The following is a 20,073-nucleotide window of genomic DNA, read 5'->3' on the forward strand; positions in this document are numbered from 1 at the left end:
CCGCTGGTTTTTAAAGACGACGGGCACAATGCAGATTTGTAAATTTATTGCAGTGCCATCTGTTTTTTTTTCTTTTTTTTTCTTTCTTTTTTTTTTTTTTCCTGCAGGAACCGTATTATTGTTGGCTCCTATCTGTCTATTGTGGTGGTCACTCCCCGGGAGCTCGCCCTCGTGGTCCGAAGGAAAGTGATGAATGGGGGGGGTCAGCATGAATAGGTCACAGGGCAGCTGCCCGGCGCTGCCCTGAACTTGATTGCCCCGCTGGTTTTTAAAGACGACGGGCACAATGCAGGTTGTTGAGGTGCCTTTTGCTGCCGCGGTTTCTTCTGCGGGCAGAGCTGTGGCGGGGTTGAGAGGGGGAAGCGCCGGGAAAGGTGCCTCGCGGGGAAGTGCTGGCAGCGGCGAGATTGCCGTAATGCACCTCCTGCAAACCCCACTTCGGGCTCTGCTGTCGTTCTGCAGAGCTTCCAGATGGAAGTCCAGGGGGRAAAAAAAAATCTCTGTCTGTTACCCCATTCAAACAGGCCCTTTAGCATTTTCAGGATTTTTCCCTGTTAGCATTTTGGCATGGAATATTGCCTGCATTCAGTCTTAAGGATTTTAGATCATTTTGTAAAATTACATGTAGCACCTAAAACATGCTGCAGGCACTATTTCAAAGTTAAAACAGGCACAGTCTGCTCTTAAGAGTTTAAAGTCAATATACAAGCAAACTGTCAGAAGCAGAAAGCAGTTAAAGAAGGCAGAGCAAAGGAAAGACAAAAGTAGTAGCAATCTGAACACTTCTCATTGGTGGCTTCACTAGCTTCTCAGGATGCCTCTGCTCCAGGTATAATCTAAAGCTCTCCAAAAGCCCTTCTGCTGGGCAGAGTTGGTTTCCCCTTTTCAACTGATGGGGAAGGTTACAAAGTGGGGAGGTTGGAAGGGTCCTGTAGCTCCCTCCCTCCCTTGCTCCAGGAAAGGTTTTTTGTACTTCAAATTTTCCTCCTCTGGAGAGCCCGCTGAGATGAGAAGTACCTTTTCTCTAAAATTATCCTGTTTACCTCATGCTTTTATGCTATAAATGTTTACTAGTAAGGAGTTGCTGGTTGAACAGCCTCCTGAAATTGATAGAAATATGTCCTAGTCATGCATTTTTTTTTAAGTTTTCTATATTCTCAAGCAAAAAAATAAATCACTTCCATTTCTCTGCCACGCTTAGTGTATGTTAAAAAAAAAAAAAAAAAAAAAAAAGAGCAAACCTGGGTTGTGCCGAAGTCTTAAGTTACAACGGGAATGCTGCCTTGTGGCAGAAAGGCCACTGGGTTCTTTCAGCATTGGTGCTAATAGGAATCTGTCACCCCGCTGCATTTCGGCGTTCCTCTGTAATTGAGTAAATTGCAAGTGTTGTCTACTCCCCCCCTGCCCTTTGTGTCCATGTCCACTTACCATCCGAAGAACGTGGGCAGTGATAAATAAAGTGCTGAGCAGGGCTCTCAGCTCTTTGAAAGCAGCGTGTTGCCAGCCCCCTAGTTATATTTCTTTAAGTGTTTATGTTTTTCTGTATTTTTTCCCTTGTGTGGCTGGAACCCTGGGGATGCAAAGCCATGAGAGAGGCCAAGGAGCTAACAAAGTAGCTGTCCTCTTGTTAGCTTGTTCCTTTCTTCTTTAAAAAACAAGATGAAAACCATCTGGCTCAGGGCATTATATTTTCCTCCCCCATGCACCTCTATAGATGAAGAGTTTCACCTGCAGTGAGGGTTTACATTGATTAGGGAGGGAGCAGTAATTCAAGCCTCCATCCACTTCAGAGATACTTTGCAGTGTTTAAAGGTGCTGACCCATTGAGTTAAACTGTCAAGGGAGGATAAAAAAGGAGCTTCATCCCGGGAGGTAACAGCTGCCAGGTTTTCAACACCTTGTGCGCTGCTGGAGAAATGTCACAAATTGTCAATGGAAAGAAAAATCACTTGGCTGCCATTTTCCCTTAATGACGAGCCCTATAAAATGAAAGATATAAGGGTTTTTAAATCAGCAAGTAGCTGTCAGGGAGGAAAAAAAAAAAATCCGGAGGGATTTCGAACAATGGTCTCAAGAAGATGTAGATTCAGCAAATAATGCATCCGAGTTGGACTAACCTGATCTGGTTGGGATGGGCATGGTTGTCTTCGCAGAGTGGGACAAGAGGGAAGTGAAAGCAGCAGCACAGAAGTCTAGCATTACCACGTCTGTATTAAAAAAAAAAAAAAAATCTGATTCATAAGCCAGTGAACTGAGAGAAGACATACTGTATTTCTGCTCTTTTGAGGACAATTTGTTTTCAAGCAGCTACCAGATGGCTAAATACCACAACATTTCCTTTTTCTTTTCTTTTCTTTTCTTCTTTGTTTTTTTCCCTTAACAAGAGATCCAGTTCTCCTTGCTCTTTGTTTTTGTTTGTTTTAATGCTTTTACTTCACTGAACAGCCCTGTGGTGTTCGGGCACTGTGACATACTCTTTTTTCCCTTGCATTGATGGATGAGGAAAAAAAGATCTTGAGCTTTAATGTGATTTCAGATAATAGGCAGATTGGAGTAAGGCTTTTTGTTTGTATTGTCTTGAGATTTTTTTGTTTTAAGGGCCTTTTTTTGCTGTTTGTTTTAGGTAAGTCATTTTAATTGTACTGAGTAATTAGAAGGTACACACAGCCAAGGGAGCTTTGTTATGGTAATTGCTCAAGAAAACCCACTCCCCAACTACCATTGCCATGTGTTGAGACGCTTCTTCCCTCTAGTGGCAATATTAAGGACTCTGGCTTTCRCAGTAGGCAAGGTGTAATTGCAATATGACAAACTGTGCTTCAGGGAAAATCCTGTAAGTGATCCAGGTTTTTTTTGGCTAGTCTTTATTTTGTCTTACGACTTTCCRTGGAGACTACCCTTCCCAAGACTGGGCTGTGGATAGCAAAAATCTAGTCTTAAGAAAATACTCAGAGCAAATCATGGGTAATGTCTTACAGCTTGACTTAATTCTAGTCTTCTTTTTAATTACCTGTTTATAAAAACGTTTTTAAATTTGTTGAGATTACTTAATTCTTTCAGAAGCACCTCATTTGAAATAAATAAATAAATTGCATTTATTTTAAATAGTCCACGTGAAAGACCTTTAAAGGGTAATTAATGCAAGTCTCCTAAGACTCTAAGTAAGATGAAAGCGATCTTTCCAAACCTGCTAGAGTGATTTGTTTATATAACTTCCCACTTCTGCTGAATTCTTCTGAGCCCAATAACTTTTTTTTCTAACCGTTTGGCAATTTGTGCTTAGCTACAAAAGCCCGTGTTCAAAAAGAACAGTTTAATAATCTTTTCCCTGAAAATGACTTGAAGGGAGAGTATGGGTTGTGTCTTTTTGCTGTGTTTTTATTAGTCTTATCTTTCTCTGATAAATCATGTAATTATTAACTATTGGCGGGGGGAAATCTTATTGAACTCCTGGGTTGCAGCTTCTATTAAAAAGTGGAGTTTTGTTCAGGGACTGGGGATTCTCTGGATAAATGGCCAAAGAAATGGATTTCTGGTGGCAAAAAAGCTGCACAAGCACCGTTCTGCTTTGGGTTCAGGACTCCAGGTTGGCATTCTGTATTCATCCAAAGCTACATTGGCATGAGTAGAAATGTTTGTGTCAAAGAACAAGATTATCCTTTATTTAAAGTGTGTGTGTTGGGGGGGGAGTCAGTCTATCAGACCAACTCAGAGAAGCATTACAAAAATGTAACCAAAGACACTTACGGAATGAGATCAGATACAGCTCTATCTTTAGTGAACTATAGTCTAGTGTCTCTGTGGCATTTTAAGCCTTTGGCTGAGAATTAATACAGCTTTGTGGTTCCCCTGCTTCTGACATGATTTGGTGCTGCCATATATTTGTGGATTTTTTTTTTTTCATTAGAGCTTGTTTTGCTATAGGGCTGCTTAACGCTGTTCTCAAATGGCTTTTGCAAGGTTAAAGGAATGCAGCTTGGTAACAAGTTTGTGTCATTTTAAATATATACCTCCTAGTAAATAAGGAGGAGCCTTGCAATCAATCCCTTTTAGTGTGTTATATGTTTCACCTGACAACTAAACCCTCTATTGATTAACCATTACTTTGTTAGATAATCTCGTGTCATTGAGCCACTGTAAAAATTAAACTCTTTAAAATGTTTTACCCTAGCAGCAGTGCGAAAATTGAAAACTTGTTCAGAATTACAGCCAGCTTCCACAAAGAAGGTAGTTTTCAACAAACTGGTTTATGTTTGCCTGCTTTATATGCAATATAAAAACATATTAAAGCACTCCAACGCAAAGCTATCCGCCTGTGGCGTTGAACCAGGCTGCTGTTTCAGAGTGCTTTCCCATGGCAAAGAAACCTCTTATCTTGATGAAAGGTGAGGAAAAACTTGAACAGTTTCRGTGCAAACTAGATGAGATGCTTAAAAAGGCTGAGCTTTAAAGGTGAAGGGAGAGATTTGCTTTCCTGAGACTTGGGTTCARGTTTTGATTTTCGTGTTTTTCTTCTAGACTAGTCAATGATTGCACAGGCATCTAAACCAATGAAAGGAGATAATCTGACACTGCAGGGTAACATGAGACATCATCAAATGTTTCACCGGAATGTAGGGCTTTGGATTACTACTCGACRATACAACATTCGTTTTTCTTTCATTCAGGACTACTCGCTAGTAACTGTTACTGTGTGATCACAGCTGTGAGAGTACGACATGAAACCAAATGTCCGTCTACGCCAGCATCTTGTGTTTGAGAATAGCGAATAAGGGCTGCCTCCAGAGAAACTTCGGAACTGGACAACTGTATAGTAATAATTCCATGATATAGTCTCCCAGCTTCTTATGATTCGTGATTTCATGAGCCTTTACATCATTATCAATACATTTCCACTGAAGCCTACTAAGTACAGCAACATTACGTCTTTTTTTCCCCCCAGATTTTAAGGAGAACTAGATTTTCTTCCAGGTTTTTGCTTGAGACATTTTTGAACATTTTTGTAGAACATCCACATGACTCTTCTCTGGCATTTATCATTTTATTCTTTGCACAAAGTGAATGCATTCTTCAGTGAAAATGTGCAAATAATAATGGAAGAACTTTGTAACTTTACAAATGCAGTAATGGACATTGAACTGCTGAGCACTGCTTTTAATTTTCTTTTTTTCTGTGGCTTTTTTGAGAAACAAAGAGTTACTGAAGGACTTAGTGGTTGTCCGGTAATTTAGCAGTTGCATAGATCTTTATGCAGTAAAATTACTGCACAAAAGTTGATCCTTACGCTACAAGTATGTTCTTGTCCCCGTTCTGTGAGTGAAAATACTAGGAAGGAGAGATTTAAGTATTGTTATCCAAGGGCAGAGAGGCAGTAAGAACACAGGAATGCCCAAGTGGGTCAGATCCATAGTCTGTGAGACCAGTGCACTGTGAGCGACAGTGTCAGTGGGAGATGCTGTCTAGGGAGAGCAAACAAGTCTGGTTACTTTCTGTGGTCCATTCCCTTCCTTCTTCTGCAGCCTCCACAGCTGCTCTACTGGGGTGTCAAGGGGATATCCCTGCCAGCTACTCCACGGACCTGCTGTCTGTGAGGTTGTTTAATCCCTTTAGCTGCTTGCTGATGTTGTTTCCCTCCGTACTATCCCRTGGCAGCAAGCTCCAGAAGTTCGCTGCTGCCTATGTGAAGAAGGGGTTTCTTTCCTCTGTGTAAACTTATGCTCAACTGGTTTTATCAAGTGTCTCTAGTTCCAGCGTTGTGGGATTTGGTGAACAAATTGTTTTGTTATGCTGGAAATAGTTACTGCTGTTCATGCTAAAATGTACTATCTTCTGTGTGAATGAAAATAATAAAAGTTAAGCAGTACATTGGAATAGTTTTGTAGCTGTATTTTGACATGTACTCACCTTTTGTGTAGCAGTGTGGTGAGTTTCCTTGCTTCTCAGAAAGTTTTAGATTTTTTAGATTTAGCATTTATTACTTTGTGTTTTATACTTGGACGGTCAGCTCTTTCCCATTTGCTCATGTGAGAGGAAGTCTGTTGTAAACCTGGCTTTCAAAAAGCTTTTTTGTTTGTGCCTACCTGTCTTGAGGGGGAAAAGCACAAGTCTGGTTCGTGGCTGTGCCTCAGGCTTCCGTGTGTGTAAGTTCCTTTCAGTACAAGTTTTTGTGACTGAGCTTTCCATACGTAAAGTGGAGTTAGTATTAGCTTTCTGCAAGTCAGGGCCTCTCTTCAAATATACAATGTGTAGTAGGTAAGTTGTATAGAAATCCTGGTACTGGAATTTTAGGAATGAAACGGCCAATGAAAGATCATATATTTATGATGAAACAGATGGGTTAAATCTACACAAATGTAAATASTGAATAAAAAATCTTGCCAACTATTCATAGCTTTTCACCTTCCGAATCTAGGTTGGTTTTGACTAATGTGATGCTTATAAAATAACGCGCTATTGTCTGAACATTAGTGCAAAGCAGATGGTGTCAACTTTCTGTCCACCAGTTGAGCCACTCCATCTAAGCCACAATTTATAATAGTTTATGCTATTCTGATCTCTATTCTGAGGAGAAAGTGCTATGCATACCAGAGTGATGGTTTTATGGTGTTGGCAAATATTTGCAAGAGGCTAAGTTGAGTCCATCAGACTTCTGTTTGCTTGTGGACTAATCCCAGTTTGAATCTAAACCTCCCCTGCTGAAAGATGCTCTCTGTTCATCTGCACGGCGCTTTGAAAGAATTCATGTGTTTGAATTTTTCAGTTTCTCCTTCTGGATCCAGAGTCAGAAATTGCTAGCTGGCAGCTAGTCGCAGCAGATATCAATGTTATGTCTTGTAAGGAGATCTGCTGGAGCCAGGATATTCCGCATTCCTGTCTGTCACTGGTTCTTTTCTGGTTAGAGAGCTCACTGAGAAGTAAAATGTAAAGTGATAAAGCAGTGAAGAAAATAGGGATTTTGTGCTCCTTTTTGTTTGTTTCTTGATGAAGTTCAGAAAGAAATATAAATGGAAAAGGCTGTGAATTCCTGAACTGCCACAAGAGTGTCCGTACAGTATCAGCCCAGTACGGATCCACCTCAACCATTATTCTGATTTTCCATGGTGGACAGTAGTGAGTATTTAACGAGGACTGTAAGAACTTGGGTGAACAGTGAGTGATGCTTCCCCTGGTTCAAATCACCTAGCTCCCAGTCCGTTAGAGCTTACCATCCTCCTGAGCCTGCAGACTGGGTTAGGACCACTGGGGATGTGGACCTGTCTTCTATTGTCTAGCCTAAACCTCTTTTAATCTGTTTGAAAGGTTTTGCCTTTTGACACCCTTGGCAATGTGTTCCTCTGATGTTTTGAGTGTTGCTACTGGCTGCACCTTGCACATAGTGTCAGGCCTGGGGCAGGGGGAGGAAAAGGAGAGATCATTTGTTTGGTTGGCGCTTGGCACAGAGAGCAGTGCAGGAGGCAACRTGGCTCAGATGATTTAAATCTTGCTCTACTCCAAAGCTAGGAGTCCTCATCAGTCAGTGTTGTTTGCAAGTTTTTTTTATCTGTTATAAGTTTTGGGATTGAATTAATTTAGAATCAAACTAACAGAAATCCAAAGCATGCCCTGAAAGAAGGATCTTGAAAGATTGTCGGTGAATATTATAGAGAGAGAACAGACAGCATTTCATTACAAATCTGTGTGTGTTCATCACTTATGGTGATCTTAAAAACATCATGAATGTTCATATGTTTGCTTTAGTTTTCCTGGAAATGTCTTTTTGGCAAATACTCAGTTTYGTTCTGTTTCAACACACTTCTTAGCTTCTTCACATGCTTCTTTGCATGCTTCACATCTTCTATGCAATCCACTTGTTACTTTTCCAGTGAGGCAACTTTGTGCTTTCTTTTGGGCTCCATTTTTGCTTGGGAGCAGTTTTCTGTGAGCAGCCACAGACCAGTCCTTTACAGGAGTGTTCCCAAGAAATTGGACTGGCAGCTGGTGCACAGAGATTACTGACTGCCACGCTGGTATTTTTCCCTTGTATTCTTTTGTCCACCTGTCTCTTGGTCAGTACCTAGGCTGCAAGTTCTTTGGGGCAGTGAATATTGTCTTCTGTTAGCACAAGGCCTCTCATGGTAGGGTTTTAGTCCAATGCTGGAGCTCTTAGGTGCTACTATTCTACTACTAGTAGTAGTAAAACGTGAGCTTAATCAAGTAGTAATTAACAAGATATTGAAAGCAAGGAGGTGGAAGGCTTCCATTAGAAATTCCTAAGTTCTCTGTGCATCTTAGTTTAAATACCAATTGAACTAAAGTATAACTTCAAGCACGCTTAACTAAGTATTGTTTATATGCTGACCCCAAAAAAGGAGGTGCTGTGAGAAACAAATTTTGCAAAGGCTCATTTGCAGTCCTGGTTGAGGGTCTACAGTGCAGGTTCTCATGAATCAAAGAGAAGACATTTTACTTTGAAAGAACAAGCTTCCCAGATTTAGGAGAATGAACTGTAACAGGTGAGATCAGGCATGCATTTGTTCACATCAGATTGTAACCTTTGTACTGTCCCTGTGTATTTTAACCTGATAAAGAAACAAGATTTTTATTAACATTTGATAACTAGCATGTAGAAATCTCTAAGCTTTAGTTATTTAGCTGTTCAGTCTTCCACAAAATGCTGATGTCAGATTTTTTTTCTCTTTAAAAGGAAGAGAGGAGAAAAACCTTTCCAATCTTTGCATTTCAGAAGTATAAAAAGGCACATAGCTACTCAGAGGAAATGCATGCCTTCAGCATAGATTCTGGATATAGACTGGCTTGTGTGGGTTCAAAACTTTCACACCTCAGGAAAAAGGAAATGGTTCAGAAATGGAGTAGCATGACTTCATAGACTTGTTGCAGGTTTTCGTGCCAAAAATGGGGTGACTAAAATAAAATTTGTGTTCTTCTATTCATAACCTTTTTAATCTTTCTACAGACCTACAACAGCTGTGCCAGACTGTGCTTAAACCAGGAAACAGTATGTCTAGGAAGCACTGCTGTGAAGACTGAAAATTGTGTGGCCAAAGTAAGTAACAGAATGGCTTTGTTTTTGAGTGTTGKTTTTTTTTTTTTAACATTTTGTTACTATTAAGAAAAGAAAAACTCTTGTTGAAGTTGCACTTAGGAAAAATATTCAAACAGCAAATATTTTAGATTTTTTTGTTCTTCCCTGTAGAGTTTTCAGAGCTGGCAAACTACTATTTTCCTCCTTCGGAAGTAATTATAAGTCCTGAGTTGTGGAGATTGAAAGTTCATTCTGCTATGCAAGTAATAGGCTTTTCCAATGGGATGACCTGTTCTTGCCATATAATTAGCTGTAGCAACCTTAAATGGTAAATGTCCAGATATATTCTAAAACTACTGTATGAGAACTCACTGTATCATGATTCCTGTTCTTAGCTACTGAGGGGATACACAGAAGGGATTGTAAAGAAAGGCTTTTAAATTAAAATAAAGTGAATGCTGTGTGTAGGAGAAGGGAAGGAGGGAGATATGACAGTGGGAACTGCAATAAAATGGATGTATTAGCCCCTAAGAGAAATGTGAATGGGAGAAGTGAGGTGCCAGTAACCACTTTCTTTTCTTAAAACTCAGCGTAACTAGAATAAAATAACATACGTGCATAGTTAGTTGTGAATGGAAAACATTCCAACCATGATGCAATATGTATAAAAAGGCTGGGGCAAAGGATGCGTTTAGCCTTGCATCAGCTTCGTATTTCCACTGAAGGGAAGTTTAGAATGGGCATGCAGGACAGCTCAGTGCATGCAGCCATCTGTTACCGAAACCAGCTGGCATTTTGTTGCTCCTCTGTCACCACAACCAGACCACTATAAAGCCTGTTCTTTTTCATTTATTTATTCTCTGGATCTTCCTGAAGTTCCCTTTTTCTCATACTTTTGAATGGCTGTTAAATGTGCCTTGTCCCTTCATGGCCCACTTCTGTGTACTTTTAAAATAATTTCCAAGGCTAAATCTTTGCTGTGATTTTGCTGGTGAAATTTGGAAGTCTTGTCACTTTTATTTTCTGTCGGGGAATTGGCCAGCATAAAAGTTTTTCGTGGTGCTTGCAGGTGGCCTTGTGCTTGTAAACTGCACTTGGCATGCAGAGTTACCTTCTAAGGGAGAGGCACTTCTGAGAGAAGCTACCAATCTTGGGGCAAAGTGCTGATATTTAATCCTAGCACCTGCATTCCCAGCTCCAGACTGTTGGTGTTGCACATTGCTTCATAAGGCCCCTTACGATACAAGTAGGTGAAACTCTTTAAGCAAGTCACCAGAGGAGCTCTTACTGAAATATATGGGCACAGGGCATTATTATCACGACATGAAGCAGCTCACAGCAAGCTCCAGTGAACCCATTCAACCCCACCTGCTTCGTAGCATCTTCTTTGACCTGATCATCTTACTAAGGGGCAAGGTTGTGCAAGAACTACAGCTGCTAATTAAAGCGATGTCTCTTTTAATTGAAGTAATATCCCTTTAAATTGGTAATCTCCCAGACTGAAAACTCCCCTAAAACCTGTTTTCGGTGGAATTGTGCAAGAGGTGTGGAGAAGGATGGAGGCAGGTCTGACAAGACTCATTTCATATGATTTAGGATGAATTTGAACTGTGGCCCTAGAGTTGGAAAAGTGTGTGTTTTTAAGTATTGTTTCATATATATTGTCCTGTAATACATATTTAAAAAAATATGCTTTTCTGGGGATATATTTTTCCCAGTACTAGCTTGTGTTGCTGTTATACTCCTTTCCTTTGCCTTTCCAGCTACAAAACAAAGTGAAATAGGTTCTAAGAAAGCTTATGTCTTTCAAATTCCAGAAGTGTTGTAGCATTTATAACTCCAGTTAGCTAGATACAGATGGCTTAGTGATGGCATAGGCAAATGGCACAACTGTTAAATATACCMTAGGTGAAAGGCTTAAGTGGGATTTAAGGAGTTCAGAGGCCTTCTCTTAGCCTTCTGCACATGGTGAGTTTTATCCTGTGTGATTGATGTGTCTTACAGCCTTAGACATTAAAATGTTTTGTCAAGAGAGTGAATACTGGAAAGGATAAGTGTGGCTTTCTTTATCTGCAGCACTTTTCCAAAAGTATTGTAGGATATTCTTTTTTCTTTTTTTTTAAATGGCCGAGAAAGATGAAAAGGATTACTTTGGAAATCACACATGGAAATCAAAATTTATCTTTCGTGGTTCTGCAGCGCAGTATGAACCCTGGCTGGGAATCACAGTCAGCATTATCACAAACTGGTCAGAGTGTCAGTTAGTCTGCAAGAGAGAATGTTTTTTCTGAAAACAGAATTCCTGATTCTGCACCTACTTGCAAGAAAGAAAATCGTGCGCAACTATATTAATGCCATTTGCTGATCATGTGCGTGATGTTTCTCAAGTTTGTTCAAAGAATGACATGCAGTTTCCCTTGAGGCCTCACATATCAATACTGAGATATCTTTTTACAGACTAAACCACTGTTCATCCATCAAGCTTTCTTGTGGATGAGTGCTTCTATACAGACCTTCAGCTGTAACTTACCTACCTAATAACTGACATTCTTTCTAAAACAGAGGAAAAAGAAAGAGCTTAAAATAAATATCTACATATTTTCAGATAGGGAATGTGGCATAGGGCTGCTGTCTTCTGGCCACTCAGGAAAGCCTCTGTGTGTTAGGAAACCTTGCCTGCCCAGTCTTTTATTTGATGTCACGCTTTCTGTCTGCAGCCAGGTGCTCAGTGGCTTTTGCAAGCCTATGGATTAACTAGTTTTATTCAGACATTTAAAAATAAAAACAATGTCAAGTTTTAATGAATCTCTGTATGCTGTTCTTAGCACCGCTTTTCTGGTATTTATTTGTCCTCTGAAACTCTGTTGTATAGAACTTGGACATATTTAGGTACAACCAATTAAATAAGGAGCAGTAGCGGTTGTTTCAAGCGTGCATATGTTTTGATGGAAGGGGAGGGGTTATATATTTTCGCACACGTCACCTGTGTGATTGGTGGCGTCAGTTCTCTTTCATCCTCAGCAGTCTTTCCATTGATCTTTGGGTATTTTTTCACCGATTACCTTTGAGTGTTTAACAAGCGTAATGTATGCTCAGCCTAATGTTTTTAAAAAGGAAGTGCATTTTCTATTTTTTGACACACACACGCGCGCGCATGTATAAAATGCTCCTGTTCGTGCCTTTGCAGGTCACAGAGARAGGGTTTCTTTCATGGTGCTACTGGTGTGCAGCCACAAGTGGATGGCTTTCTCAGGAACTGGTGCGATGTGCTTAAATAAGGTAGAAATGTAGCATGAACCTGAGCTCCAAGGACAGGGTGTTTGGTTTTAATGAGGCTTATTGAAATCTGGCCAAATGAGCATCTGTTCCTATTGTTTGTTCCATATTTTGTATGCCAGTATCTTCAGGCCAGATAATGGTGTTGGTGTGTGCTTCATTCTCAATTAGAGAGGGGCATAGTTAAAAATCCCCTGGCATCTGGTATGTCACTAGGACTCTTGCGGTACTCCTTGGTGTGCAAACAAGTTTGTCTCCCGTTCTGTGTCCAGGGCCATTTTGGTTCTRTGGTGACCTTCACACTTTTTGTCTGCCGTTCAGTGAGGGATGCTCTAAAGTGTTGCCAATCTCCTTGGCTGAATCTTCACTTGGATGGATTATATATATTCCTGATTTCAAAGAGTAGTCTTTTCACCCTTGGATAAGATGGGCTATATTAGGCTTGACTTTTGCTGTTAAGCTGGAATCTGTTAGGTTTTGTGCTTCCCTGGATCATAGAAATGTCCTCTTAATTCAAAGCGCTCTTTTCTTTTACAGAAAGAGGCTAGGCTAGTTGACCTCACAAATTTCTACAGACAGTTTCTGTATTWATTAGATAAATCTTTATTTTTTAGTAACTCCTGCAGTCTATTCCAGTTTGTATCTGCCATACAAAGAAGTGTTCTCAATTCCATTTTGCATGTGAAATCCTTCCCTGTGTGTGCCAGGGATAGGCAACCTGCAGCAGTCCTGCCAAAGGCAGCATGAAGACGTGTTGTAGATGGCATACAGCGAGCCCAAGCTTCTGCCGATTTCTGAACTCAGAAATTGGGACGAAGAAAAATACAGTGCAGCACAGCACCCTTGAAAGATCAGACTTCTGTTGCAGGCCATTCTTTCCTGCCCACGTATGATTGCTGTTTCTCTTTTTTGAAGTCCCAGCAAACCCACTGCCTTGCATTTGCACTCCTTAAACATGCTCTTGTGATAGGAAAACTTACTTAACAAAGCCACATACTATTTTCTTGTTTTTTAATCATGTATTCATCTCAGAAGAAATTCTCAGTCTTTATATGAAGCACGTTGTGTCTTCCAGGGAATCTTCTTCGATTGCTGCTCATCATATTTTTAAATTTGTATACTGTAGCAGTTATACTATTGAGCTAGGAAAGGGTTCATACCCTTTCTGTTTCCTGTTATTTTATTCTCTGTGGCCATGATGGCTCTTCCTGCTCACCTTTAAAAGGGAGCTGAATGACATCATCCATGCMGAAATGCTGTGAAATTTAACTGTGTGATGCTTTTGAGATCCTTGGATAAAAAGTCCTGCTTAAGCACACAGTAATATTGTGCCTGCTCAGCATGCTGTTTGTAGCATACAGGGGGACAGAGCTATGTTCTGCTCGGTTCTGGAAACACATGACAAGGCTTGGCACTTCAARCACGCTCTAAGAAATTTTCTTTCAAGGATGCATGGTATTATTAAGCTATATCTGTACTTTCTGCATTCAAGGATAATTCAACTAAAGCAGGGAGTGGTAGAAGTTGTTAGTAATTGAAATCTCCCTTCCTTTGTGAGTTCTTTCTGCATGACTACTCCTTCAGCATTTTTAGAATAAAAATAGTTTGCATAGTAATCACATATCGAGCTTAGAATTTTTATATGAATTCAAAGGAGAAAACACAAGTACTCTTTAAAAAGCAAACATTTAGGGTTCCATGCTGAATGTTCCAGTTGGCAGTAGGACAAATTGAGCTGAAGAGTGTCCCTCTTGTGCTCTCAAGTCCTTTTATGTCACAGATTGATGGCTTCTCTTTCGTGAGAGTGTCCCTGCATTTACTTTGCATGAACATCACAACCAGCTCAGAGTTCTGCTGTGATATACCACTGAGTTGGTGTATCTTGAACTAACACACAGCTTTCCACTGCTTTCAAGTCTCTCCAGTGCTTTGAGATTGGAATTATAGCAATTTAATCCTAGAGGAATATTATTCAAGTAACTGCATTCTATTTGCTGATATTCCTTCCACTGTTTAAATTAGAAAGTATATTCCTCCATATCTTAATTTTTAGTATTGAGCTTCTGTGTAATGATGGAGATGAGGTGTGAGCTGACATGCTTCCAGTTCCTGAAAGTCTCATAGTATTTCATTTTGAATGTTGGATATGCATTTCTCTGGGACCCCAGTTACCGGGAAATTATTTGGATGGAAAGGAATTGCAAACTAAGTAAATGTCTCCTCAACCATTGGGTAAGGGAGATTTAAGCATGTCACTTTACCATTCTGTTCTGGGTATTCTCTGTAAAATGAGGGTAATGCGAATGGCTTATATTACAGGGGCATTGCTGAGGATTAGTTAATGTTCGTAAGATGCTTTGGAGCTATGAATGCAGCACAGAATTCTCAATATTTAGACAACTCAAACTGAAGACAGAATCAGAGTTTTATATAAAGCTTTGACCTAATAGTGATCTTCCTTCTGTAGCAATATGTCTGTTTTTAACCTTAATTGTGAATTTCATTTTTATTTATTTATTTTTTAGGTCAAGATAATCTTTATGCTTTAGCTCCCCCCCACCCGTCTCTAGTAATCTCTTTGCAAATAACTGAAGAAGAAATGTGATATTCCTGCTCCCCCCATCCCACCCCACCATACACATTCTCCAGATTTTGATAGACTTGTTTTATTTATTTCCAAAATTATATCCGCAGGAAACAAGCTGTTTAAATTCAGATTATGCTGAAGCAAAATGGTCCTGGTATGAGAAGCAACGTGCTGTTTTATGAGCGCAGAGTCCCTTTTCTCATAACTGATTGATAGTAAATATTTTCCTGAAGAATTATTGCCAACCATGAACAGTGCAACTGTTTCACTTTTTTTTTCCGTGCTACTTGCTGTACCAGCCATTGTCTGTAATTAAGATCTACAATTCACAATGCAGACGTTTGCACTTCCTCTGGGTCTGAGCTATTTATAAGGCATTTCAGCTGTTCAGAGTTTCTTTTGAGTGTTAAACTACATGTAAACAGGCTTCTTTAGTCTTCGGTTATACAAACACTGTGAAGTAGTTGTTTTTTCTGCTTCTCTTAYGCCCAACATCATTTTGCATGTTGGTGAAGCCACAAATTAAAAAAGAATTACACTTGCTTTTTTAAGTGTAAAAGAAATGTTGAAGAAATATTAATTTAATCCTTAGCTCTCATAAATTGCTTTATAGCTGAGGGTCCCTAAGAGTATTCCAGAGATGAATTCTTAAAGCTCTGCAATAAGGATGGTCATGTGGGGAAATGAGTAGATCTCTCTGCTCTCATACCTCAGTCTTGATGTGAAAAATGCTTCCAGAGCTCAGTCAGCTGGGTGGAGATGCTTTTACTTTTTGGAGCACCAGCTTTGGGATGTCAAGAAACCAAATTGCATGACCTGCAAAGCCTTGAGTTCAGTAAACCTTGGAGAAGCTCCCACAGAGATCTTGGAAACTCCCTCAGGTTTGACTGAACATCAGGAAAAACTTTTGAATGAGGACAGTCAGGTGGAACAAGTTGGACTTGCGACCTCCTGACGTCCCTTCCAGCCTGAATCAACTTGTGATCCTGTCAGTGTACAGATAATGAAAATACAATGGAAACCTTTTGAGAATAAGGACTTGGCCTGGAACCCTTAATCAAAATTCCCCTGTACGTGTATGGCAGGGTAGTGTCACRTGCTGTAATTCCACCCCGGTGTGTTTGCTGTGTTTTGGTGATAGTATGCATAAAGGATTGCAGTCCTGAGGTCTTCATTCAAGGCACTGGCACATTAAACTCCTAGGGATTGTTCAGCAGGGTAAGAGTTATGAAACTGGGCTTGCACTTTTAAAGTACTCTGGGATCTGTCACGATGGAAATGTAAAACAGTTTATAATATAAATCATTGATGGTTTTAATGATAAACAGTGTATAAGAAGTATCGCCTCCAAAGTGGTTGCCTGCAGTGGCAGCACCCCCAGAGATGACAGAGTATGCAAATGCCATYGTCATGGCATTGGCTAGAGATGTTTTCAATATTTTTCAAATGCAAGAATCAGAAGGAGAAGTTATTTGAAAAATATGACAAATTCTTGCATTAAAGCTTCTGGCGTGAAATCCTGGAATAATCGTTTCATCCTGTCGCCCACTGCAGGGATGCCATTGGCGTGGCCAAGTGTCACATTTCAGAAGGCRAAATGAGTTCTGGGTTCAGACTAGCAAGGGAGCTGGTAAAAATGAGCCCAGTTTTGTAGAGCGATCTGGATTAATACAGGGAAGCGGGCTGGAGAAGGGAAATAGGATGAAGCAAGTTCATCGTCAGGCATGTACTGCAGCATTGCCCACTGATGCATGCCGGATCACCGGCACGCAGAGATCACATGGCTCCTCCAAAAGTCAAACGATCAATTCGCCTCGTTTTGGCTCTGTACTTAATGCACAAACAGTGCGATCTGCAGGGCTGTAATTGCATTGTTAGGGCCAAGGAACAAGCCTGTGCCTTTTCAGCAGACAGCTGGCAGGGAAAGAGGCATGTTGTTAGGAAAGAGAGAGGCAAGGCAAATAAAATTACTGCTAACGCTCAGAGATCGGCAGGAGTCCTACTTGCCTAATCTTACCGGTGGGAGCAAGCGGCTGTTGTAATCCAATTATAGCAGCATAAGCAATTTGTTAGACACTCCGCATAATGTAACAATTTCCCAATAAACTCTGACTTGTAATAACGTCGGCAAGAGCCCACATAAATCTGCCCGAATGGTGGGGGCTGGAGTGTTCGGCTGGGGGCTTGTAATTTGTGCCATCAGCACGTTTTGTGGAGTGTGGTGTGGTGCAGTCTTTCAGTGCAGGAATTTTAAGGAGAAAAGCGTGGCACGCCCCTCCAAGAGAAAACCATCAGCGAGGGTCAAAAGAAATAGCAGACAAAGCTGGGAGGTGGCTTTTCTAGGAGGAAGGAAAAATCGACCCCAATTTGCAAAACTGTAGCTGATGAGGATTTAAAAATATTGAAAAAGCGGTAATGAAAATTAGTGTGTTTTAAATTGCAGCAGGGGGAGGAAGGGGAACTAGAATTACATCTGTTTTGGAGGGGGAGGGAGAAGAATACACTTCCTTATGTTTAATTCGTTTAAATATTAAAAAAGGAGCTCAAGTGTTGAAAGGGATGCTCCGTGCTGTACAGGCTACAGAAGCCACAGATCTTGTCCCAAGCAATTCATAATCTACAAAGGGAAAAATTAAACCTTTTCTGGTAGCCAGTTACTCTCCCGTTGTCTTTCTTGCAGCTCCTAGCTGGCTTCATGCATATTGGCACAGCRTCTTGATGATGTGCCTGAGAGATAAAACGTAGGTGTAGAACGTTCACTTTGAGCGTACCCCGGTGAATTTAACTTTTTTGGCACAATGATGAATGTCCCCTCTGGTTCATGCAGATCTACACAAAGAACTAATCTAATTTAGATATTATTTAAAAGTAAAATCAGTCTGCTGTGCTCTGCCTGTCACTCTTGGAGCACATTGCGAGTTACAGCATTGTAGACACCAGATTAGGTTTTATGTATAGCAAGATTTAAGATATCATATTTCTGTTAATCCCTCTATTTAGCATTTCCCTCCGCTAAGATGCAGATAGGCAGCAGCCAAAAAAATGCAGGTCCTTTTATATACGGCGTAGAGACTTCCAGTGGTCTGGGATTTTAAATTGAGTCCTTAGGACTGCTCTAGTGTAAAAATGCCTGACTTCATACCGCTAACAATACTTTATTCATTTCCTAGCCGGGGAATCCTCCCAGGATTCAGTGTGGAATGACATTTCTGCTCTGACTCGTTCCCAAGGCGCAGCAGCACAATGCTTTCTCGTAGGGGAAAAAATAGTGCCCAGCTGCATGAAAACAGTTTCTCACAGCGTTTGAAACTCCTGCTCTCCATGCCCGGGTTTTGATGCTGGGCTACGTAAGCTCTTTCGCTTAGCAAAAAAAGAAAAAAAAAAAGAAAAAAGAAAAAAAAACCCAAACCACATCGTTGACCTTGGACGTACAGCCCGCATAATTACGGCCGTAACACGTTTGTCTTTACGGCAGCACGGCACTTGGCATGATTTTAGGATGTGTTTACGTATTCACCTGCAGTCTTAGCAATGAGCTGGGTTTTATTTAAACTGTAAAATAATAGCCGAGATGTGCAGGCAGCCTTCTSTGTGGGTAATTCTGCATATTTTGCCATTCTTTATGTGCCTCCATTGTTCTTCATCTCCATGGCACGCTGGCRTATCACGGTGACAGGCTGAGACAGCGAGCGTTGCCAAAAGTATTCTAATAAAAATTTTCTTTCAACAGAAATACGTACAAATAAAAGCACGTTTAAGCGGGGCAGGTATTACCTTAGTTTACGGAAGCCGCGTCAATAAGCTGCAGCGCTGCTAATAAAGCCGCTCGGCGTCGGGGTTTAACTAATGGCTGATTTTCGTGGCTTTGACAGTGAGCTGTGTGCGTTATTTTCTCCTGATATTGTAAAAATAATGAGAGCAAATTAGAGCAATCAGTTTACCCGGATAGCTCCTGATTGGAGGTGATGGGCAATATGGCAGCGGGTAATCCATCTTCGGGCTCCTGTCACATTAACTTCAGCAGCGTGGAAAAGATCAGGCGGAGGGAGCGGGAATCCTGCCCAATCAGAAAGGCCAAATTAATGAGAAGAGCATTGTTCTGTGATCAACCTTTTAATTAGCGGGCGCGGAGACGGAGGGAGCGCCGAAGCTGGCAGCGCAGCTGCACGGTGCCGGGCATGTTTTCTGCGAGGGGGAGGAAAAAACACGGGTTTTAAATTACCCCTTCTGTGCTCCCTGTACGYCGGCAGTGTGTCTTCATTCGAAACCCCTTAAAAGATCTTAATAAACAGCCGCATCCAGGTTAATATTGCAAACGTGGCTGTTACTAATCAGCAGTTTGGAAGTGGGTCCTTTAGGAAAATGTTGATCACTGCTTAAGAAAAGAAAAAAGAAAAGGGAGAGAAGCAGGGTTCGGTGCTGGATTTAAAGTTTCACTGCATCAGGGAAAGAGGAGGAGGGAGATGGATAAAATTAGAGTAAGGGGCTGCCTCTTTTATAACTCCCCTCCTTATTTAGTATATGTTTGAAATAAGATTCCTTGGCATATATTTGAAATGAGACTCCTCAGTTAAAAATACTATGCATGCCATGAGTCTTTAAGCAGCAAAAAAGAGGAGAGATCAGATACTGCATTAATTTCCTGGTATGCCTTGTTTGTTGTTTTTTTTGTCCATGGTCTTTTTGCACCAACATTTTCAGTTTATTCATTTACCAGCAAGAAATTGTAATTTGAAAGATTTGGCTTCTGCATTTTCTGAGATTAACTTGATTTTTTTTTTCCTGGAGGATCGATAAAATAGCAACTTTTCTCAAGTGCACTCTAAAAATAAAAATTAGAAATAACGACTGTCAGATCTGAGCATCAGTCTTAAAAAAAAAAAAAAAAAAAAGTATTTTTGTAAAGGGGAAAACAGTATTCCTAGAAGAAGAATTGTATTTGGGAGAGATTTCTGCAAAGGAAAATAAGAAATATTATGAAATAGTACTAATGTCTGCAGTGCAGAAGAATTTAGCTACTTTCATATTAACACAGTTCCTATTCCTCCTTGACATACGCATCATATTTTTCARGCATAACTTTTCTCCTTCTCCATAATTCTCAAAGAAGTGCTAGCAGTTGAAGAGCAAGGCTTGGTCATTCTGCTTGCGGTGTCTACATGGTTTCTCCCCCCCCCCCTTTTTTTTT

General features: G+C 40.5%; 1 protein-coding gene across 3 annotated transcripts in view; it reads left to right on the plus strand.

Annotated features, from left to right (window-relative positions):
- The window catches only part of BTRC (beta-transducin repeat containing E3 ubiquitin protein ligase), a 102,132-nt gene that overhangs the window by 35,468 nt on the left and 46,591 nt on the right, over positions 1–20,073 (plus strand). For all 3 annotated transcript variants that reach the window (XM_085306382.1, XM_085306383.1, XM_085306381.1), the window contains one exon: positions 8,954–9,043. In XM_085306382.1, coding sequence (XP_085162508.1) covers positions 8,954–9,043 — 90 coding nt within the window. The remainder of the gene's footprint in view (positions 1–8,953; positions 9,044–20,073) is intronic.

The sequence above is a fragment of the Rhea americana genome, unplaced genomic scaffold (assembly GCF_003343005.1).
Source record: "Rhea americana isolate MKP2758 unplaced genomic scaffold, rheAme1 scaffold_24, whole genome shotgun sequence".
NCBI classification, from domain to species: Eukaryota; Metazoa; Chordata; class Aves; order Rheiformes; family Rheidae; genus Rhea; species Rhea americana.